At 37.8% G+C, this 25,544-nt stretch overlaps 1 protein-coding gene across 1 annotated transcript in view; it reads right to left on the reverse strand.

Moving 5' to 3' along the window:
• LOC143360759 (uncharacterized) overlaps window positions 1-25,544 on the reverse strand; it is a 167,341-nt gene that overhangs the window by 101,987 nt on the left and 39,810 nt on the right. The window contains exon 3 of the mRNA XM_076799874.1: window positions 23,505-23,635. Within this exon, the coding sequence (XP_076655989.1) occupies window positions 23,505-23,635 (131 nt within the window). The remainder of the gene's footprint in view (window positions 1-23,504; window positions 23,636-25,544) is intronic.

Genomic DNA, 25,544 nt, shown 5'->3' on the forward strand with positions numbered 1-25,544 from the left:
GTCTTAAACGTGTCCCGCGAGCTCTGTCCACTTGAATATCTTGGTTATTTCAAACAATACGAGGAAATATTACTTACGAAATTTAAAAATAAAAATTTTAGTCACAGGTATAGTGTCAGCTCGTTTTCCGACAATGTTGATTGCAGAAACAAATCGACAAAGAACGTGGCTCTTGCCAGGTAAAAACTGAACGAAATCGTTATTTCGTCGTCGTATGGTCGTTGAATATTTCAGTGGAGGAGCGGCCCGGGGATCGAGCCATACGTCAAACTATGGCAGGGAGGATGTTCTTGTTCAAGGTGACGTGAAAATAAGGCAATATCGGGCCCACGTAAAAAGCCAATAAACCGGAGGGGCCGATCGGCCGCTGCCGGAAGCGATACAGCCGGAAATTCTGTCATTCGTTTGCTTTGACACCCCGGGCACGGGCTCTAGCATACAGTTCACGTGTGTGTGTGTGCTAGTGGTATATATCGTGCACGGTCCCCGGCTTCTCGTCTCCAGCCGCGCCACTCACTGTATAATTCATCGGAAAACTTTTTACGGTCACCGTTTTGTCGGTTCCGTCGAAGAAGCTGCCGCGACGCGACGCCCGGCGTCGGAATACAATTTTTAGGACGTGTACCGGCAGAATTTATTAGCAATTTATTGCAACCTGGAATCAGGTGGCGCCTCTCCTTGCTTCCATTACTTTTTACAGGCGTCTTCCTTCGAACGCAAGAATCTTTCCACCCTATAGTTTCTCATTTTATGCATACGAAACTGATGCGATTTACTCATATGATACAAATATTAGGTTGGCAAGAAAGTAATTTCGGTATTTTTAGGTGAAATAAAATCCAATTTTTTTATCAAAGCAATGAACTTTCATCAATAAAATATTTTCCATCTTGTTCTATGATCTTTCGCCATCTTTCTGGTAGCTTCATAATTCCGCGCTCATAAAACTTCTGATCTTTTTCGGTGAAAAACTGATCCAAGTGCGATTTCAGACCATCATCATTAGCGAAAGTTTTACCATTCAAAGAGTTTTGTAAACTTCGGAATAAATGATAATCTGATGGTGCAATGTATATGGTGGATGTGACATCACTTCCCAACCAAGCTCCAATAATTTTTCACGTGTTACCAAAGATGCGTGTGGCCTAGCGTTATCATGGTGGAACACGATTCCTTTGCGATTTGCCAATTCTGGCCGTTTTTCTTTGATTGCTATGTCCAGTTTTGTTAGTTGTCGACGATAAACATCTGAATTGATGGTTTGGTTCCTTGGGAGAAGCTCAAAATACACAATACCTTTGTAATCCCACCAAACTGACAACATGATCTTCTTTTGGTGCAATTCAGCTTTCGGCGTGGTTTGGGCTGATTCACCACGCTTCGACCATGATCGTTTTCGAGTTGTGTTATTGCAAACAACCCATTTCTCATCACCAGTGATGATTCGCTTCAGAAAAGGGTCGATTTCATTTCGTTTGAGATGCGTATCGCATATGTCGATGCGTTGCGTGAAGTGAATTTCTTTCAATTCGTGTGGAACCCAAATATCGAGCTTCTTAACGATTCCGAGACTTTTTAAACGATATTCTATAGTTGTATGCGAGACATTTAACCCGTCTGCAATCTCTCGGACAGTTCTATGACGATCCGATTCGATAATGGCTTTCATTTGGTCATCGTCAACTTCAGATGGTCGACCAGAACTTTGGTCGCCTTCAAGTGAGAAATTTCCAGCACGGAATTTTTGAAACCAATTCTGGCACGTGCGTTCTGTTAAGCAATCCACACCATAAACTTCACATGTATCTTTGTGAGCCTCGGCAGCTTTTTTACCTCTACGGAAATAAAAAAGCAATATGTGCCTATAATGTTCGTTTTTCCACTCCATGTTCAAATTGACACAGAACTAACAATTTTAATCAAAATTACGTGTAACTTGCTTCAAAAGTAACCTAAAAGATGCAGTTATGAAATGTCAGAAAGAAAACAAATGCAACGTTAACAGAAGTCAATCTGTCAATTCTTGCCAACCTAATAACTCTTTGCACTCGCGTGGTGGCTCTTAAGCACCACTAGAAATTATTCTGGCATTATTTCAAAGGAATTGCGAGAAATTTTACAAAATATTTGTTACATTACAAAATTTGTATTTAATAGATTACTACAACACAGCGGGAAGTAACCAAACATCAACAATTTTCAACCTTTTCCACCATTGCAGTGATGACGGCATTCCTATTCTCTGTTGCCTCAATCATCATCAAATTCCAAATATTTCGGAAACAACCAAATAGGGATAGACACAGGCCTCGCATTATTTAACAGATTACTAGACATTTAAATATTATATGTGGAAATCGGATCGGTTTCGTATGAATAAAATGAAAATATTCTAAGACGGAAGAAAAATTTAGTTTTAGTACGAATATAGCGCCGAGTGCAAACGGTTAATAATGTGAAAAATATTTTGGACGATGTAGCAATTTTTAGTCTCAAAGTGCTAAGGGTTAAAATTGTACCGAAGGGATATTGGATTCTGGTGAGTTTCACGATCGGGTAATGTAGATTTCAGTGGCCATTTTAATTTGAGAAGAACCCGGCGCAGTTTCTTTCCGGAAGGATAATTTCTCTTTCAATTTCCCTCTTCTGGTGCTCCCTCTTTTTTTCTTTCTTCTTAACTCGGAGCCCAAGTTTCATAAGCGACTTCGCCTGTTCTACTTTCTGAGTCCGACTAGTGCAGTTATAATCCCCTTTCGAATAAGGGGACTTCTAAATAGACATTGTGTGCGTCTACGACAAAAATAAGCGAGTGCGATCCGAAGAAAATGGAGAAATATCAACAGTTTAAAATAATCGAACAGTGAGATTTCTTTTCGCGTGTTGTACAACTTACAATTTTTATCTTGCGCGAAGCTCCGCGACCTATTTATACGTTTCGAGCGTGGTGGCACGAAAGATGTGGTTAGTCGATCAACGATTTTATTTTTCGACGTTGCTGGAAGATCGATACTCCTCGCTCACGCAGGAACTTTGAATTTTTGACACCGTGCCAACCATGTTTGCCAAGAGGACGACCAGGACTCGGTTCTCCAAGAGACGTTTAGCTTTTTAATCGGACCAGCAAACTCGTTCCGACGAGAAATCGCCGCGTTAAAACATTCGAACGATGTCAAGGCGACGCTGCCAAAGTTTCCGCGACAATGACCACCGATCATTTAATAAATCACCGGGTTAAGGACAATGGAACGTCACCGGCCAGCTCAGTTTTGCTCGCTGGACTGTGCACGCAATTTCCCGTTGAATTTCGACGGACAAATCGAAAAATGTTGGATTCAATATTCAATCGTGCTTCTTTGCAGTCAGCTTTTTGCGGCTGAGGAATTTATCGACTGCAATCCGCAGCTTTGTAGGTCGCGTTATTTATCGTATTGGAAACATTTATTGAAGCACGTTATTGCTTATGTCTGATATTTGCAAATTCGGCGAATCAAATGTTCACTGCGAAAGTGCTTCGCTGTTTCGAACAAAATAAATGGAACTAATTTGTCGATTGTACCGTCATGGAATTTTTTAATTAACGCTTTATTTCCTGGAAGATTATTAATAGGATTTCCAGTAACTGTGACAAAACAAATTTTAAATTTTTTACATAATCAAACAAAATTACATATTGTTCATCGAACAAAATTATTAGATCTCAGGGTTAGAATTGCTGTTAGACTATAGGATTGAAAAAATTATATTACGTATGCACATAATGTATTAAGTTCTACTACATGCAATTAGAAAATGACGCAAGTGATCATTTCAATACTGAAAGAGGGATGTATAGTACTACATATATAGAACTTCCCCTGGCACCAAATGTGGCAATCCGTTCCAAGGACATCAGCAGAAACTTTTGGTGCCCGGGAAAAACAAGGATCTGAAAAGGGACCCTCGAAACTTTCCGGGCGGAAGTGGCAATCATGACTCCTCGAACCGCATAATGCATAAAATATATCTACGCGACGTAGTAGATTTTCTATAACCCAATTTTTGTGTTAAAGTCAATCATCAAACCAGCCGGCTGAAATTCATAAACTTATTTGAAATTCATAAATTCGTAAATGAACTTACGTTCATTTGTTCACCTCTAAATGCGAGGCGTTGCTATTACGTACCGTCGAAATGTTTCAAATATTCTGGCAATTGATTCATGGCGATATTTCCTTTCAAGGTCATCTGAAAGTCATCGTATAGCAGGTCGTTGAATTCGTTTCGACGTCGCCTACAATATTATGAAATTAAAAACACCCAGTTCCATTAAAAGATATGACAGCGACCTTGATTTTTTTCTTGAAAATCGATTTTTTTTTAATTTAAAAAATTGCAATTTCTTGTCGCTTCAATACTGATTAACTTTGGTACGAAACACTTTTCTGTCCGACCACCCGAAGGGGCAGAAAAATCGTGGGGACTAATTTTCGCCGCACCCTGTAGAAATATGGGCCGAAAAATCGAAATGCTAACATAGTCGTCGCACGTGGCGTCGAAGTATGAAAGAAGAAGAAGAAATTTCGAGTTGGACGAGTTCTCGCTGACCTATGATGAAATTTCGAGAGACAATCCTGCCGGTAACGAATGCATAGATATGGGCTCTAGTTGTTTCAATGGGGGGGGGGGGGGAGTTGATTATATGATTGAAGTATTGTGTACTAATCCCGTTGGGAGATCGATCGCGAGGAATATTATAACGTGGTAGACGCGAGAACCCCGCTCGGATAAAAGTGGAAACCAATTCCGCGCGCGTGGCGAGACGTGACGCGCGCAAGTAGTATAGGCACGTGTGTGATCAGCCGCTCATTCACGAGACCCGCGACCTTCCACGATGCCATTCGCGATTAATCGAACGACAATTTAACCCGCTGCGTGCACAATTGCGGACACTAACAAAGTATTATTCCCGCGTCCTCCTAACGTACCGCTCTAATAACTTGCAATTAAAATCTATTAAAAAAGTCGCGCGAAATTCGAACGCCATTCTTCCATTCCTACCAGCTCCTCAACAACGTTGTTACTCATTTTGGATCGAAAAACGTCGCGAAACGTCAACTTTAAATTAGCAAAAGTTTAATCTACAAAACAGAAAAGAAATCAAATTTTAATCTACAAAAATCATCCCCTCGCGCTCGAAACAATTTTCGAACATTCTCATTTATTGCAATCTTTTTTTAGAGTGACTCAAGAAATGGAATCTGCTTTCTCACGCAACGTTTGATTCTTTGGCAATTTATAGAGCACGGATGAATTTTGAACGCGTTAAAATTAGTAACACTTTTTGCGCCACCGTCTCTGGGAGACGAAATTGTTTGTCCGGGTTTATAAATAAATGTTGACGTTATTGTACGCTCGAGACGGTTCGGAGATTGTTCTGGGTGTCGCGTATGCGAACTATTCGAATTTTATTTCGACGAATAAATGATGAATTACTGTCAAACAGTGAGTGCCGAATAACAATTCAAGTTGTAGCCGACTTTGCAAGAATATTTGTACAGCAAGAGTTGTATCATGTTAGACAAGACTTAGGGTCGACACCAACTCCGCCGAAGTTTTTGCATCATCGTGTCCCACATACTCCGCGAATAATCCAAGTTCTCGAAATGTCGACGCACCGGGGGGCGTCACTAAATTAAAAGTTTTTCCGTCCGGAGAAACCGCAAAGACAGACGCGCACTATGCTCGCGCCCACGTCTGATATATTCGCTGAAAATACCACTGGTGCACGGTAACATTTCCCGGACGCATTTACCTGGCTAATTGCTCGGACATGAAATTGTATGAAATAAATTCTGGAAATGTTTCAAATAAATTTTCTTCCGTGTCTGACCATCGCCGCCTGATACTACTTCTTGAAATAATTTATGCAGATCGGAATTACGCGTTTCGAATAAATTTCCACGTGTGTTTGCAGCCAATACTGCTTACTGGTATAACGAACGGGTATTATGGGAACATTTCAAATTGATTTTCCTATGTGCCTGATCATTTCATGATCAGACTTGCTGATGTCATGCGTGGGCATCGTGGGAACATTTTAAATTGATTTTCCCATGTGCCTGATCACTTCTAGCTGATACTACTGGAACAATGGGTGCAGGTCGTGAAAATATTTTAAATATGTTTTCTCGCGTGTCTGACCATCGCCGCCTGATACTACTTCTTGAAATAATTTATGGAGATCGGAGGAACGCGTTTCTAATAAATTTCCACGTGTATTTGCAACCAATACTGCTTACTGGTACAACGCACGGGTATTATGGGAACATTTTAAATTGATTTTCCCATGTGCCTGATCACTTCTAGCTGATACTACTGGAAGAATGCGTGTAGGTCGTAAAACTGTTTGAAATATGTTTTCTCCCGTTGTCTGACCATTTTCAACTGATACCACTGCTAGAAATTACTCATACATATCGTAAAATCGTTTCCAATAAATTTTCCAGCGTGTTCAGCCACTTGCAATCCATATTACTCACTGTAATATCGCATGGGCATTAAAGCAACCATTTTAATTCATTTCTTTATGCACGCTTATCAAAGAAACGTTACAAATAAATTTCCTGACCTGTCCAAGCACACCCTATGTAACTATAATAAAGCACAGTTATTAAATGAACGATCTAAATAAATTTTGTTGCGTGTCTGACAATTTCGAATCAACACTACTTTGTGAAATACTGCAGGATTATTGCAGAAACGTTTTAAATCGATCTCCTTGCGTGTGTCTGGCCACTTCTAACTCATACTACTTACTGGAATAATGGTCTCAAAGAAACCTTTCGAATAAATGTTCCTGTATGTCCGATCATTTCTGATTGATACTACTCGTGGAAATCGGGGTCGAGGTGCTAGAGAAATTTTTCATACAATAGAATAATTATTAAATAATAAACGAGGTTCTACTTGTTCGATTTTCTTGGGGCAAATGAGAATCAATTTGACTGTCAGGTTAAACCAGAATAAATTCGGTTGCGAGGTACCTGTTATTTTTGTATAACGGGTGATAGCGTTTTCTATCTGTGCCACGATCGATTGGACATCCTGCGTATCGGATACGGCGCAGCTGTCGCATATTTCCGTAATGAATCAACAGTCCGCGAAGTATCGGGTAAATTGCTACTCGGCGGAGGCACGCGTACCTGTTGCACGTCACGAAATCGGGTCATCGTTAAAACTAGACAAACTGTCGATAAAACATCCGGAAGGGGGAGAAAAATGACCGGAAAGGCCGGGCCGGTGGAACAACTTTTTTTTGCCGGACAGAATTTTCATGAGATCGTTCGTCACTGTCGCTGAAATCACATGTTTTCCCGCCGCTAATAATCCACGCAACTTTTGCTCCCTCCGACAAGAATTATTGCAAGTACCGTGCAACAAAACTTTGACCGAAAGCCATTATAGATACATAATTCTGCGAGACAATATTTGTATCCTGAAGAAAATAATCTTTGTATCCTAAAGAAAGTAATATTTGCATCCCAAAGAAATTAATATGTGTATCCTATGAAAAATAGCATTTGTATCCCAAAGAAATTAATATGTATATCCTAAAGAAATTAATATTTGTATCCTATGAAAAATAGCATTTGTATCTTAAAGAAAATAATATTTGTATCCTAAAAAAATTAACATTCGTATCCTAAAGAAATTAATATTTGTATCCTAAAGAAATTAATATTTGTATCCTAAAGAAATTAATATTTGTATCCTATCAAAAATAGCATTTGTATCCCAAAGAAGATAATATGTATATCCTAAAGAAATTAATATTTGTATCCTATCAAAAATAGCATTTGTATCCCAAAGAAGATAATATGTATATCCTAAAGAAATTAATATTTGTATCCTATCAAAAATAGCATTTGTATCCTAAAGAAAATAATTTTTGCATCCCAAAGAAATTAATATGTGTATCCTATGAAAAATAGCATTTGTATCCCAAAGAAATTAATATGTATATCCTAAAGAAATTAATATTTGTATCCTATGAAAAATAGCATTTGTATCTTAAAGAAAATAATATTTGTATCCTAAAAAAATTAACATTCGTATCCTAAAGAAATTAATATTTGTATCCTAAAGAAATTAATATTTGTATCCTATCAAAAATAGCATTTGTATCCCAAAGAAGATAATATGTATATCCTAAAGAAATTAATATTTGTATCCTATGAAAAATAGCATTTGTATCCTAAAGAAAATAATATTTGTATCCTAAACAAATTAACATTCGTATCCTAAAGAAATTAATATTTGTATCCTATGAAAAATAGCATTTGTATCCTAAAGAAAATAATATTTGCACCCTGAAGAAATTAATATTTGCATCGCAGAGAAAATAATATTTGTACGCTAAATAAATTTTCTGTGCACATGTGAATGACCAAAAATGAGTTTTGTCACCGTAGATTTTCGAGATATGAGTCTAATCGATGGAAATCAATTTCATGGTGAAAGTCCAGAACCGACAGTGGTCTACCCAATCGAGGTTGTGGGTAGTTTCTCGTATGCTCCGGCTAAAATTACTTTCCAAATGAACCCGAAGACGCGTGGGTCGCATCTGACGCCAGGGAATGTCCGACGAACTCGAAGAGATCGAAGGGGACCGGATTCCAGGCGAGGCAACCCTCGGAATTAGTTTAGTTTCAAAGTGAATTCGCTGTCATCTTTCCAGATATTCGGATCTATTAACACCGGAACTATCGAATCGATCAAACCGACGTTACTCGAAACTGTCACCCAAGAAAAATGGCTGTCGCGAAAGTGTTTCAATTTCGTGTACAAATTCATCTTTTTCTAGAAACTTGTTGAATCTCGAAGCATCACGACCGAATTAAACAAAGCACAACTATTCCACCACAGACAAAATAAATCACAAACACTACCAAATGAAAAAAAAACACTTAAATGCAGAAAGAACAACTCTGCAATTTTTTTTATTCTGCATTCATAAATCGAAGTCTAAATAACTGCCTTCAGTTATATTTCTAACTTTCCTTCGTGATTCACCATATGTAACAGCGACTTAACAATTTTCCACCATTTTCAGAGCAATACAAATTACTCTACTTTCCAGCATTGCGTATATACAGCACAGGTAAAATTAACTGGTACGTTTCAGTTTGAAACCTCAGAGTTTTTAGGTATATATTTAATTAAATAGAGACCTCATAATATTCGGGGGACCCATAAGTATTATTTTGGTATCTGCCACATGAAGAGTATAAGTAAATACTACCAATATCTTATGTTAATTTTAACAATATGATTAACGTTTAAAATTACAAATACTACTTCTATTTTATATCTTGTTATTATTTGTAAACAAAATTGGATTAATATGAAATATATTATATGAAGGCAAAACAAATTCTTTGCAAATAATCGATTACTTATGGGTGCCCCTAATATTTCTAAAATTTCAATTACACTTTTAAAAAATCGTGGACACCACGGCGGTACAATCTAATAGGATTGAAAATAACTCGACACTAATCAGAATGTGGAATTATTCGCCAAGAAATGCAGAGATTAAAAATTGTCAATCACGAACGAACGATTAAAATTCAGTGTTGGATAAAATCATTTTAGTAGGGTTAGGAACAACGTGAGGATTCAGGAAGGTAAATAGTGGTTGAAGGAAGTCTTTGAAGAGCATCGGTCTACATTCCCCCGAATGGGATCTCAAGAAGTCGACTGTCACGCGCACTATAGTCGAACAGAGTTTCCCAGGCGTGTTTCGCAACACCCTTCAACGTCGCGAGCGTATTACGTTTCCCACGCCCGGGAAACGGGAAGAAAGAAGATTTTATTTCCGTGGTGTAACGAATAAATCTGTCGCGTTGCCTCCATTTCCCGGTCTTCCTTCGGCGGTAACCCGATACAGGGTTGAAGCCGGGTTATGGATAGCAAGAAGAACATCGGGGAACAACGGCGGAGATAATAATGGTCGCGCAACTAAATTTCCGCGGCCGGTTTTTACAGGGAAACCGCGGGCACACCTACCGGAAATAAGTTAACAACTCTGTCGCTATGGTACCACAATCGCTGGAATTTTTAACGATATATTTATAGCAACCGCTTGGCGGATTTCCATTCCCGGGGAACTTTAAATTGGCCACGGTATCGCTCCCGCCAATCGTTTCGTTGATTAAAAAATGAAATGGAGAACTCCGAGCGGTGTAATTTTAATACGGTATCGGTTTTTGAGAACAGAAAAATTTTTTAAGCGACACTTGTTGATCAATTGTGTATTATAAAAATTCGGTGTAATAGGCTTGAGTTTGTAGATGGATGTAAAAAAATTTTTACTCGATCCAACGGATGGTTGCCGAAATAAAAATTATTAAGTAGAAACTGTGCAGTTCGTGAAGATAGAAGGAGATTGTAATATTTGTGGGTCCATGTTTTTTAAACAAATTCGCAAACAGCGAAGTGATGACTTAAACTGGCCCTAATTTGTCGTACATTACATGGTGTTTCACTTTAAACATATAATTTCTGACTTCGTAGACTAGAGATCAACGATTTGTCATTCAATAGCCCCTGGTATCTTATACGATGAACCCTTACATGAAACCCTCGACATAAAACAAATATTTTTCCGAGGATTGTCGGCGGCAGAAAACTAATTAAACTTTCCTCACCTGCGGAGAATCGCGTATTAAAGTTTGCAGCCTAAGGTGGAATGATTAGCTTCCCCTAAAGCAAACGAGGGGCTCGAAGACGGGAACGCATTTGCACTTTCTCTATTAAAATTGCCACGGTGTGCGTTGCACACCTTGCTGAAAAGTCTCCGGCAAAGGTGAGATCAGTAAATACCCATCAAACTATTTGTCGAGCAACCGCGGCCTCGGTCGCTTATCCTGCATTTCGTATTGCGTCCTCGATGTCAGAGGTTAGAGCACCGGGAGACTCGTGTCTCAAAGGACAACCAACGATTAAAGGGAACCGGAACTCCCGCAAAATTGAAGCCCTTTCCCGAGGGAGCCCTTCCACGCGGCTTCTCGACGGATCAATTCGAGGGATGAAACCTTACGTAAATAAGTTGGCGTTCCTTTCGTTCCGAGCTCGTAAATCAGACGAGAGCAAACCGCGCACCGAGTTTTGTTCCCGACGATGAAAAACAAACGAGCTTTTTTTCCGCAAAACTGGACTCGCTGTTCTAAACAATACTCTATCACTTTCAGCATCGGCGAGCCGCTTCGATGCATTAATATTCCGTTTGCCTTGGGTGCGCGACCCTCCTCGCAGCAGCAGCCGCGGAATTTCATTTCTGCGGAGAATGAACTGTCGACGTTGACGAAAATTTACATCCAACGGTGCGCCTGCCTGGAATACAAAATCCCGTACCCATACATCGACGGTTTCACCCCCCCCCCCGAAAAAAAGGACGCAACCTGAAACCGAATTCCACTATGTGGAATTAAAAGAGCACACCCCTGCGGAAACGTGCTCCGAAACCGTTTTTCAAAGGAACGAGTTTTGAAAAAAAGCATTCTACATCAAATTCGACCGTGATGGACGCAAATCGCTCAGCATGGCGCACGCGAGACTAGAGAACGAACTGAAACGCGTCGTTCATTTACGCCATCCCCACTGTTATTTACTCGCGGGTTCGCTTGAAAGCGAAAATAATGACTGCGTTTGTCTTTGATTCGTGACGAAAACAGAGCAAAGTTAAAGTACTGTATTTTTATCGTCGTTGGTTTCATTACTGTTCTTATTGGACCGTGGTTTATCATTCGATTTTAATGCAAAATGAAAGTTGACTGTGTTTATCAGAGGATATACAGCGACTACATTTATTGCAAAAGTATTTTTCAATTGTTGAAATATTTTCACGGTTTTCAATTTGTTCATTTTTGTCAAGAATTTATGAAATCCGAGCATTTCTAAAGCGAAGGATTGCTGTAACGAAGACTAATGAAGTTTCAAGTATTTTTACAATAATGAATTTTCGCTTGAAAATTGAGAAAATGAATTTGTAGTTTCTCCTAGTCTCCTTAGAATTTCCATATAGTGATAAATAAAGACGAAACACTGTTACTATAATTATTAACAAGACTATTGATATTAGACTGTGAATCTTTGTGAACTTATGGGCTGTATAACGCTAAGCCTACCAAGAATTAACAGTATTAGTATCTTGTAAATGAGCCGTTCAGTGCACATATCAAACATAAAACAAAAAGTTGAGAAATGCGATGAAGTAATGTATATTGTTTTTTAAAATTCCTGTTATAATATAAATTCAAATATATAATGTAGAATGCATAAATACAGATATAGCTTTCATCTAACGGTATATAAAATTAATAAGAAAGAATAGCCAAAAAATAATCGTCAGTAATGTTACAGTTTTTATGTGACTGGTGGAGTTAATCGATTTGGCAACTGAACAAAGTAACAAAGTTAAATTCAGTCTTTAAATTTTTAAGTTTTTTATTACAGAAAAAGTTTATTACTATATATTTTTATTACAGCTTTTCCATAAAAATGAATGTTGACAGTTCTGTTATAATATATTTTTTGTGATTAATTCATAGCAGCTTTATTTTAGCAGCATTATTCTTTGGGATAATTCAGCAATATTATAAATAATGTCTTCTTCATCAGCTGTATGTGAGGATTCGTCATTTCGATTTGTTGTCAAGTTTTTATAGTAATCATGTTTAACAGTTTACAACAATTTTTCCCTTGTCACAGTTCTACCTTTAGGATATAATAAAGGCTGATCTATATTTTTCAAACTTTGGGGTCTACCTACTACAGATTTTCTTATATTAATGGCTTTAAATTCTGTATCTTCATTATAGTCACATTTGAATTGTATGAGATGGGGTTTGAACCTTTCTAACTTTATCCAGGGTATTTTAAGCCAATTTACTGGAAGCCCTGCGACGGTTACTTTTCTGTTAATGATTGATTGTTCTAAAGGTTTTGTTGACAAAAAATCTTGGTGGGTCATTTGGATTAAGCGTTGATGCACGGCCGGAACAGATACAGCGTTACTGAAACGATTTACATTAGAGTATGGAGTTAATCAAAATGGCTTCTGAAATAAATTACTTATTATTCAATGGCCAAAAAAATTTTGCCGTTTAATGGTGCTAATTTTTATTATTCAGGAAAGTTATTATAAATATAAAAAGTTATGACTATACCAAGTGCTTTGACACTTAAATTTAAGATTTTTCAAAAAGTGGAGTTAATCGATGTGTGCACTGAGCGGCTCAAATATTGCCTTATAAAAATGGCAACCCTAAATTTATTGAGATTGTCCGTAATTTTCCATAAATAAATGCTTGGACAAGGAAATTTATTCCACTATTTTCCATAAATGAATTTTTATGATTTCAATAATTGTAAAACATAAAACCGGTCATTTGACCGTGGTAGGTTTAGTGGTAAAAATACAGTGTGTCCCACGAACTCTGTCCACTTGAATTCCTTGGTTATTTCAAACAATACAAGAAAATGTTACCTACAGAAGTTGTACGGTTTAAGAAACTACATAATATGGTAAAAATTATATTATTGCAAGTGGCGGCGTAGAGGACCATGTATCTCATTCTTCAAGTTCTTCTTCATCCTAGAATTTTAATATTTTGAAAAATCCTCGTCCACCAAGGATCGAGAAGCACGAGCATTTGGTGCACTGAAAGATTGTTCAGAAATGCTACCATTCGAAATGATTCATGATTGAACCATCAACGAGCGCCAAGATTTAGAGAATTGTGTGTGTGTGCATTCTCTGCTTTAAAATCTACCATTACTGAAATCGAAATCGAGCGAATATTTAGAGTGCCGAGGTGGATGTAGAGGATTCTGGGAGCTTCCTCCGTAGTTTCTGATTAGGCGAAAGCCTACCAATATTTACTATTTGACGTAGTGAGCATATCCTTGAATACGTTCCATAATGAAAGTAACAGAATGTAAACAGTCAAATATCTCAGCAACGGTGAGTTTTAGGACAAGTACACTCTAGTACCTTTATACTCAGAATAATCTATCGAAATCGAGCATGAAACATTCGACATTCCATTTAAAAAAACAAAACTAATATCTTCTCTACGCCTCCACTTGCAACAATTTATATTATGTGGTTTCTTAAACCCTACAACTTCTGTCAGTAAAATTTTCTCAGATTGTTTGAAACAACCAAGATATTCAAGTGTACAGAGTTCGTGGGACGCACTTTATTTAAAATACAATTGCACGTCTGTGGAAACTAAGATTGAAGACACTTTGCTTTTACTTTAAAAATTTTCATGAAAAATTGTAGCCCTATTACGAGTGATTCTTTCCAGAACTACCGAATGCAACGAAGCATAAATTCAACAAAAATGTAAAAATTCGAACACCACCGGGTGCATCTGCAATTCGCAGAAGCCATTACAGTGGACACCGTCTCCGAAAACCATTTCGCTGTCGCGTCCCAACTCCGTGCTCGCTGCGAAAAGAAACGAATAAAAGTTTGGGGATTCGCGTTAAGAAACTCGTCGTCATTGTTCGCAGGCATACTTTCCGGCAGCATATTCTGGGAAAACAGTACACAATTGACAGAAACTCGGGTTCCGGAAAGATTCTAAAGGCCCGGGGGCCGTGGAGCCGCGAAGTTTCGTCGAAACGCAATAATCGAGCGGGGGAAAACGAAGGAGAAACTTTTGACGTCGTCGGACGACGTCATTGGCGGTGAAAAGAGCATACTCAGCCGGCGTGGAATTAAATCATGCTGTACTAGCATGAATGGGGAGCTGGCACGCGATTACCAGGACGCGCTGTCGGTCTTGTTGTCCGGTGGATTAAGTTTGTTGCCACGTGCGGAGCAATAAGACACCCGGGAGGACCCTTAGGTCCGAGCCCTTCGGTTACTTGAACCGACGCAGACCCTATTCGCAGGGGGGAGACGCTCTCGAGGGCTCGTTTATCTCGCGAACGAGGAATTAACCCTTTGCACTCGAAGCTATTTTAACTCCAAAACAAACCATTTCTTCCAACCTGGAAAATTACCCTTCTATATATTTTTTTTCGTGTTATACGTACGAAAATGGCGCAATTTACTCCTGCAACACTGAAATGTTTAGTAATTTATTAAATACACTCAAATTTGATAATGTAAAAAATATTTTGAATAATGATACAGCAATTTTTAGTGGCGCCTTCGAGTGCTAAGGGTTAAAGGGCCGCGCGAGGAAACCGGTTCACGCTCGGACCACAAGGAAAATATTTCCACGTGGAATTGCCTGTGTACCGGGAAACCCAGTTCTAAGCGAGAGAACGTAGTTTTTAAAAAGGTAGCGTATGCTAGTTTCTGAGACGATGCTTTCCAGCAGTGGAAACTGTTTCGAAAGAGTATGGGACTCTTCCGGTTTGCGAAGTGGTCATTCCTATGCTGCGAAACTTTAAAATAAAAATTGTCTGTCGCCATTGCAGGACACAGAGGCCATTTTTTCCCATCTTCAATAACTTCGACAAATAACCCTGTCGTTTGACTAGTGGTGAATTTGTTTTGTTGTTGAACAATGAAAATAAGATCGGGACCCTGTTCTCTCAACAAGAAAATTGCTCGCTTTCATTTGTTACGAAAAAATTCGTGCTTGTTGGTTTATTGGTGTATGTGGTTTAATAAACTCTTTCGCGGAATGTAAAATAGAACACCATTGGGAAATACCATCGTGGAAATTTCATTCATTAATATTTTCCCTCGCAATTTTTACACGTCAGCCATCCTCGTAACAAGAGAAATGTTTCAATTCAATTTTCCCGAAAAATAAAATTTTCCTGAAAAACTTCCAGCGTTCTACGCTTTACTAGTTTCACTTGCCATTTCACCGAGCTGTACCATTAGCCTAACCTTGTTCATAGCATCGCGTTTAATCAAACGCCGTTGCCTTTTTGAACGGGGCAAGCTATGGACGAATCGATTAAATTAGACAAAGAGATTAATTTTTCTGAACGAGACAAGCTATGAACAATTGCATTACATTAAGGAGTTAAGTTTTCTAAGCGAATCGATCAAATTGCATGAAGGAATTCGTGTTTCTGGACAAACTATAGACAAAATCAACTGCATCAGATTCGATGAGAACCTTTGTCTTTCTGAACGAAGCAATCTCTAAATAAATCTGCAATTAATCAACCAAAATTGATCAACAGCTTTCCCTTTCTGAACTCAGCAAGCTGCAAAAATCGAACTCAATTGATAAAAATCTGTATCTGGCCAAATCAAGCTGCAACAAATCAATTAGATCAATATCTTTCCGACCGAATCTCTCCGAAATGAGTTTTGAGAACAGTATTGAAAAATGAAGGGACGTTGAAGGTTATAATTAGACTGCGGAAGTTTATGCACGAAAAATATGTAACATGCATATGACATTTATGCACGAAAAATATGGAAAATATGCACGAAAAATGTGCAAAATATGCAAAGTATATAGGTATATATAAAATGTAGTATAATAAGCAATATATTAGTATGTTACAGAATGTTCACGCGTACTGTTCGCGTGACAATAAATTACGAGCATTTTTCCAAATTTAATGTTGTTAATAGGTGGTGTTAATCGGTGCGTATTTAAATTTACTCCAACATTGTTCTGGCACACTTATTGGTCCTTGAACGCCCTTTAAAATACTTGAAATCTTCGATAACGTAGAAAACCCTACATTCTTTTCTAAAGTAGTATTACATGTTTTTCTAATTTTTTCACCGCTATACTATTCATATACAGGGTGTCCTACGTAACTGTTTTCACGATTTTTTAAGTACTTGCGATAATCGGACAAAAAATATTTTCAACAAACGTTGATCAGTTTTCGATTGGCTATACTTATATAGCAATAAAAAAAAGTTCGAACAAAAGATGAACAGTATTCAGATGTCTACAAATTTCAATACATAAAATTTCGGAAAAAATTTTTTTTTTATAAAATGTGAGGATCAATTTAATTTTTTAACTGTTAAGATATATTTTCGATTTCATAATGTTACAGCTGATGTTAAAACGAATTCAACGACCAACTACATTGTGGCATTGAGAGCCTATATATAACGGTTAAATAATTTTTTCCGGTTTTTCGGGCCAAATACCCCACTGTGCGCCGGAAACGTGTAAAATGGCGGCCAGGTTCGCTTTAATTTCGAATGCCGGAACAAGATGGAGGAAGACGTGGCCGGTAACGAGCAAATTGACCCGCAGAGGCCGTAAAACCGAGGCGAAGTTCGCGGCGCAGGCACCAGACAAGCCGCAGTCGATTCTCGGATACGTAAATTTAGAACTTGGCACAATTCGATTTTATTTTCATTCGGGCCAGAGCGTCGCGGCGCCGCCTTGACACCGGAGCGTCTCTCGGCACTCTCGGCCCGAGACAAGGTGTCTCGATTTCTTTTCCACCGGCCAGCAAACAAACTTCAATCCTCTACTCGTTCCGCCGAGTTCACCAAATTCTTCAAATTCGTCAAATTCTTGCCGAGGTACCTTATCCGAATTTTATTCTAGGGTGGCCGGCCGAGTTTAATCGGATTGAAACTTTTTTACGGCCGGTCGTAAACCCCTTCCCATTTACAATTTTTCACCCTCCTCGTCCGGAGGAATTTTAGGCGAAAACTGTTTAAATTACTGTTGGCAAACTTTATACTGCGACTCGTAAATGGAGACGCGTCGCTCTTCCGTTCGCGGTAAATTTTACTGTTTCCTCTAGTTTTTACCCGATAATGATTCATACGTGTATAATAAGTTTATCGTTTCGTTCTTTCATTTACCTTGAGGAAATAATAACCAAACTGAGTTTCACTGTAAACACAAGATTCAAGTTTTATTCGCTATTTACAATAGCGATAAAATTTAAATCAACCTTGGGAGTGGGGATTTTGCGAAATATTTAAAACTGTCTTTTATAAGTAGACTGTGGATTTCATGCATTTATAACGACAATGAGTAGGTGTAATTCAAAACGGTAAAAAGATTAGAGGAGTTTAACAACGTCGATATACCATTTTGAACATATAAAAATTACTAATGGCAAAATAAATTTTTATTTAGCTCCTGTAGGTTGCAATTAATCTATAAAAATTTTATTTTGCATGATCCGTAGTCTACCTACAAACAATTTTTGACGTTGAACATTGCCTAGCATACGTGCCATTGCAATCAATATTTTTAAAATCCCCTACTATCTAGCTATTAATATAAAAATTGAGAAAAACTTTGGTTTTTCGTGCCAAATCTTTTATTTGACAACAGTTCCTTTACTGAAGAATATCTAACGCCGCCATTTTTAATTGAGCAAAATTTTTCCCGTACGCGGCGTGTGCAATAAAGAGCTCCAAATGAATCTTTAATTATTTCCTTCCCTCTCTCCCAGAAAAATTAGTTTCCCTTTAACGCTAGAACCACCGGACGAGTCAAAATGACTTGTTGCTAATTATTTCCTTCAGAAATATTGAAATTATAAACATGTTTCCACGAGGAAATTGTTTAATAAACTTCTCTATCGAAGTAGATATTTAAACGAAATTGGTACGAAATCTGAACAAATGGAATTTTGGTGTTATCACAAGGCAACGTATGCCAGTTGCATTTAGTTTACATGGTTGTTCTAGTGTTAACCCTTTGCACTCTCGCCGCTATTTTCATTCTAAAACTAAATATTTCTGCCGTCCTACAATATTTTGATTTTATTCATACGAAACTGATCCGATCTCCACGTATAATATTTAAATGTTTAGTACTCTATTCAATACAAATTTTGTGACGTAACAAATATTTTGTAATATTTTTCGTAATTTCATTGAAATAATGCCACAACAATTTCTAGTGGTGCTTCAGAGTCACCAATCGAGTTTCCTCTAGTTTTAATGATTCATACGTGTATAATAAGTTTATCGTTTCGTTCTTTAATTTATCTTGAGGAAATAATAACCAAACTGAGTTTCACTGTAAACACAAGATTAAAGTTTTATTCGCTGTTTACAATAGCCATACTATCGTATTTCTTTTACACGTGTAAGAGAGGTTAGGAAAGAATTTGTTGGCTATCTCTGTCCTCAATTTAAACTGAGAGAATATTTTTCCCTGGTTAAATAAAGGTTAGGGAACATTATATTTTTTTTTATAATGATCCTCCCTTCTGTTCCGTTTCAAAAAATTCTTAAAGTCAAGACTTGAGATTTTACTATTCAAGTCTTCGAAAATATTTTTCCCCGGTTAAGTGAAGCTTCGAGAACCTGCATTTTTTCATAAAAGCCTGTCTATCGCGTTTTAAAAAATTCTAACAGCTGCCTGGAGTCTCGCTTAAAATAATGTCACACTTCTTTCGAAGATGTCCAACGACTCGCTGAAAGTTCAGTGTCGAAGAATAATTTCAAAGAACGCGCAGCAGTGCCGAGACAAGAACAAAATAAAAGCTTCGTCGACTATTCGGTGAGTCTCGGGAAAAAGTGTTCCGTGATTCATGGTGCGCGACGGCGAACCTAATGAAAGTTAGCATGGAAAGACGGATTGTTTCTTCCCAAGGGGGACACATAGAGGAGGAACAATATTTTCCCGGGCCGAGCCCGGTAATTTCTTCCGGAAATTTGACGGGTCGTTTCTGACCGAAAGCCGAGGAGCCGACAGCTTAATTGCAGCGGACGGCCTCGATCTTGTTTCGAGGCATCGAAAGCTCGCAAGCTCGCAAGCTCGACAAAGCCCTGGAGGCTCGCGTTCATAAGGGAGCGTTCCCCGCGTGTTGTTTCGATAAACGAGACACACTCCGGCGGGACAATCGATCACGGGAACGGTCGTGTGACAACAGGAAAAAAAAGAAAGAACGGAAAAATCCCGTCCACACCCTGGTATCAAGATGAACGAGCATCGAAACCCGATAAATTCGGAACGACGAAAACAGAATACGGAAATGAATTATTACGACCGCGGCGACGGATAATAAACCTCCGATTATTGTTTCATGAGATTCTCGGGGACTGACTGATGACGACGATAACCATTCCGACGATTTATACACTGTGTCCCTCGAGCTCTGTCCATTTGAATATTTATTTTTTCTTTTTTATTAGGCATTTGGTACCCTGCTGGGTTTATTTCGCTGTACAGGAATAATTTAAGTGGGTGCAATAATACAGAATACAGAAATAATACGAGAAGAAGACAATAATAATGCAAGTGAATACAATAACAATGTCCGTTAACACTAAATATGCAGATTACAATTTTTGAAAAAACAATGAGGACTAAGACAAGCGTCTACTTGTTTGTATCTTGAATAGAATAATATCTTGAATATCTTGAATTGTATCTTGAATAGAATAATATCTTGGTTAATAGAATATAAATGTATATAGAATATAAATAATACTTACTTCTGCAAGTAACATTTTCTCGTATTGTTTGAAATAACCTAAGGATTCAAGTGAACACAGATCATGGGACGCACTGTATTTTTTGAAACAACAAATAAGTTCCCAAAACTTCACAGTCTAATATCAATAGTCTCGGTCTTGTTAGTAATTATAGTAACAGTATTTCGTCTTCATTTATCATTGTATGGAGACCAGACTATTCTACGGAGACTAGGAGAAACTTCAAATTCATTTTCTCAATTTTGAAACGAAAATTCTTTACTATAAAAATACCTGAGTAACCAAGATATTCAAGTGGGCAGAGCTCATGCGTCACACTGTATTATTATTAACTGAATTATTACTTATCTGTTGTACAAACCTATTTTCTTAATTTTCAAAGTGGGCAGAGCTCGTGGGACACTATTATACTGTTGCGACTCCATAATGTTGTAAACGAATTTGGGAACGCGAAACAGATAGATGATACTTTCCTTCCTTTAACCCTTTGCACTCGAAGCTATTTTAACTACAAAAGGAACCATTTCTTTCGAGCTAGAATATTTCCCTTCTGTATATTTGTTTTCATGTTATACAGACGAAAATGGTGCGATTCACACGTACAGTATTGAAATGTTTAGTAATTTATTGAATACAAACAAATTTAACGATGCGAAACATATTTTGAATAATAATACAGCAATTTTTAGTGGTGCCTCACAGTCACCATTCGAGTGCCAAGGGTTAAAAATGATTTGACAACTGTGCTTGCCCTCTCCGAATGTCAGGAAATTCGCAATTTAATTATTTATCCATTTAGTTGACTGCTAGATGCGAACGAGACCTTGAAGTTTGCTAATTAATTACTGAAAAGTGCAATGAAATTGTGCATTCATATACGGTTCAAAGCTTGCTGAATTTAACAAGACTGGCACACAATTAATTATTTCAAAATCAGATGGCAGAACATGAAGAAACCCGACACGATTCTATGATTGTTTAAAGAATGTCAGACTCGAAGAGAAGCTTCGACACCGGCCCATCCAAAAAGCAGATCAACCACGACCGCACTTGACAGGCAAAAATATTGAGTGAAAGCACCGTTCCACTTTATATGCACCGACCTAATTGCACCAAGTCGCCAGAGAAACAACGAGCTTCCAAGAAGCACAGAGTTCTCGCTTTAATTAATGTTCTTCCCAGATAGTGGAGTTTGTTGGTGTCCAACTATTTCCCGGGAATCTTACCGTGCCATTTCCCCTCGAAATACAGTCGCGTTGCGAGAATTAATGAGTACAGAATTATGAATAATACGAGGAGGGAATGGATCGGTGGCGCATTGTCTCGCGGATCACTCTGAACGATTAAACTGTTCGGACCGCTGAGAAACTCCCCTCGAATCGAAAATGACTTCGGGCTGACGTGATAAATTCGAGTTACATAATAAAGTCCCTTGTCCTGATCAATCTAACACCCTGCCGAGAAAGTGCATTCGCGAATTTATGCCTTTTTACACCGAACCTAGTTTCCTCCTCTCTTTTATACGTCAGTTTTCACATTTTCATAGTCATTGCCCCAGGTGTTCCTCCTGTCCGACAAATTAAAAATATTTCAGCATTTATAATACAGCAGGCGAGAACTTCGAAGTATTAATAATTCTCTTAGAAAGAGGTTGAAATTGATCGACCGCGGCTACCAGAATCGCGGCGTGTCTAATTATGCAAAATTGCAGCCGCGGTTTCCGGGACCGGTAAGTTTATTGTCCGCTGCAGTAAATCCGGTGACTCGATCACAATAAAATCTGGAACGAGCCGTTAAAATCGAAAAGCATGTACGACAGATGTTGAGGCGAACGGGGATAAACGTCGAGGGAAATTGATGGCGCTAGATCGCTACTCGCAGATCAAATGCGCGAGTCGTCGAGTGATGTCAGGCTTCTTTGAGCTGTATTATTGTTGCATTGATTCATCTACTACCGATTGACGGCGCTACCGGGACGAAAGGACGGGCAACAAGCCAAACAGTTCTCGAAATTTCCATTGCTCCAAGTGGCCGTTGCTTTTAGCACGGGAGTACCGATCTACTCGTGCGTGTTTACGCGCTGAACTGGCGATTATGTCAAAAGGTGCGGCATCTGCCTCGGCATCGGAAATGAAAATAACATTATCTTCGTTCGGAATCTGCATTGGCAAACTGTCTCGATTCTGCCGAGAAATTCTGGAACTGCAATTACAATTTCAGCTGTGTGTTCATAGGTGAAATAAATCTGGAACTTTTTCATTAGTGATTGTAAATATTGGGATACGAACCTTGAAACGGAAAAATATATTGAATCACTTCTCAATATTTTGAGTAGTGCTATGTGTTATTTTTGTTAAACTAAGTGTAGCGATGGGACTTTAACTCAGTTGCAATTTCAACAGATTGTAAACGCTTCTAAACTTAGGACTTAATTAGTATGGTATAGTATAGTATAGTATAGTATAGTATAGTATAGTATAGTATAGTATAGTATATTATAGTATAGTATATTTATCGCAACAGATTGTAAACGCTTCTAAACTTGAGATAAATATACTATACTATACTATACTATACTATACTATACTATACTATACTATACTATACTATACTATACTATACTATACTATACTATACTATACTATACTATACTATACTCTACTATACTATACTATACTCTACTATACTATACTATACTATACTATACTATTTGCCCTGAATGATTTCCCCTAGAATATCGACTCCTGTACTCAGGATAGACGCATACTGTACTCAATAATGTTTCATCAAACTATAGAGGCCGAAGGAAATATTTGAGAAAATTAAGCGCGACGAACTTTGAGCACGCTCATTAGGATGTAAATTGAACGAGCACGCGGTTCATGTGCGGCGGCAAGTTTTGCACGTGCATGCACACTCGCAGCAAAATGAACAAAGTTCGAAGTGTGCGGTATTTGATTTAGAATAGTGCGAATAAAGGATCTGCGTGTAATCGCTGTCGGAGAATTTAAATCAGCGAAGTTTTCTTCGCTCGCTGATCGGTTTATCGTCGAGCTAATTAGTTTGCGGTTGATTACCGGTTGGCGGGCTTTACCTTGACAGGAATGCAGAAGCTTATGAGCAGAAGATCGGCCGTTGCCAAACCTCCTAGAAAGACGTTGGTCGGCGTGGCTGGTAGCGGTCTCAATCTCGGGCACAGCGTCGAAGCGATGATCAGGAGATTTCCTGAAATTAAAAAACAAAACGGTAGACAGCGACGTTTCTGCAGTTTCTCATTAAAAGTTGATAATTAACACGCCCACGAGGTGGCACGAGCATTATGCCGTGGCACGATCCGACGATCTAGAGGCGACAGTGGGAGTCTGAATCTTCGCGAATAATTGCGCGATCTGGCGCAAACAGAACAATTGATGTCTCGAGGTCCGACGGTAACTAACACTGTATTGAATAAACAATTAACGGGAATTTACTTCGATTGACCGTAATCGTCCGACCAACAATTCGGGCTCCGACACCTCGTTATGAATTGTGACATTTACAGGTGATCTTATTGCAATCTGAATCCTGTTTAATTGTACAAATCCTTTTTTTAGAATTTTTAGAATTTTATAAATTCTACATTTTGTGTAGAGGAAAAATTTATTTTCTTAAAATTTACTATGGAAGAAAAAAGAAAATTCTGCCAGGAAATTTTTCTCCCCAAAACTCTGTCTCCATTATTAACTAAATGGAGCTCACTGTTAATAGTTGATTTGATTTTGTTCACTCTAGTTCTCTTTGTTCCTAGACTGCAGATGTTTATGCAAAATAAAAATGTTCGAAATGTTGAAATTTGTTTTCTTTCTTAATGTGTTTAATGGGTTGGAAATAATATAACAGTATTTGCAAATTTTATTAAAATTGACTGTGGAAAGAAAAAAGAAAATTCTGCCAGGAAATTTGTCTCCCCAGAAAACTCTGTCTCCATTATTAACTAAATGGAGCTCACTGTTAATAGTTGATTTGATTTTGTTCACTCTAGTTCTCTTTGTTCCTAGACTGCAGATGTTTATGCAAAATAAAAATGTTCGAAATGTTGAAATTTGTTTTCTTTCTTAATATGTTTAATGGGTTGGAAATAATGTAACAGTATTTGCAAATTTTATTAAAATTGACTGTGGAAAGAAAAAAGAAAATTCTGCCAGGACATTTTTCTCCCCAGAAAATTTTGTCTCCATTATTAACAAAATGGAGCTCACTGTTAATAGTTGATTTGATTTTGTTCACTCTAGTTCTCTTTGTTCCTAGACTGCGGATGTTTATGCAAAATAAAAATGTTCTATCTGAATCGCGACAAACTGAAGCGAAATAGAAATTTGTTTTCTTTCTTAATATGTTTAATGGGCTGGAAATAATATAACAGTATTTGCAAATTTTATTAAAATTGACTGTGGAAAGAAAAAAGTAAATTCTGCCAGGAAATTTTTCTCCCCAGAAAATTCTGTCTCCATTATTAACAAAATGGAGCTCACCATTAATAGTTGATTTGATCGCAATTTTGATTTTGTCATTCGGGGGAGACTCAATGTCATTGATGACTAGACTGCGCATATTTATGCAAAATAAAAATGTTCTACCTGAATCGTTTAATGGGTTGGAAATAATATAACAGTATTTTGAAATTTTATTAAAATTGACTGTGGAAAGAAAAAAGTAAATTCTGCCAGGAAATTTTTTTCCCCACAAAAATTCTGTCTCCATTATTAACAAAATGGAGCTCATTATTAATGATTGATTTGTTCGCAATTTTGATTTTGGCATTCGAGGGAGACTCAACGTCATTGATGACTAGACTGCGGATGTTTATGCAAAATAAAAATGTTCTACCTGAATTGCCTCAAACTGGAGCGAAATAGAACTCTTTTAATGTTTTCACTGTTTTATACCGTTTTAATTATACTGTTTTAAATTGTATGTATAAAACTGTACTGTTTTAAATTGTATGTATAAAACTGTACTATTTTAAATTGTATTGTATTGTTTGTTGTATTGTCCTGTTTTTAATTATTTCTGTGATAAATGCGTACGAAAACTGTGATAAGTGCGAAAATGCTCGGCTCCTTCCGAATGAATTGTTCCCAAACCGAGTCAGCGC

This window comes from Halictus rubicundus, chromosome 1, assembly GCF_050948215.1.
Source record: "Halictus rubicundus isolate RS-2024b chromosome 1, iyHalRubi1_principal, whole genome shotgun sequence".
Classification (NCBI taxonomy): Eukaryota; Metazoa; Arthropoda; class Insecta; order Hymenoptera; family Halictidae; genus Halictus; species Halictus rubicundus.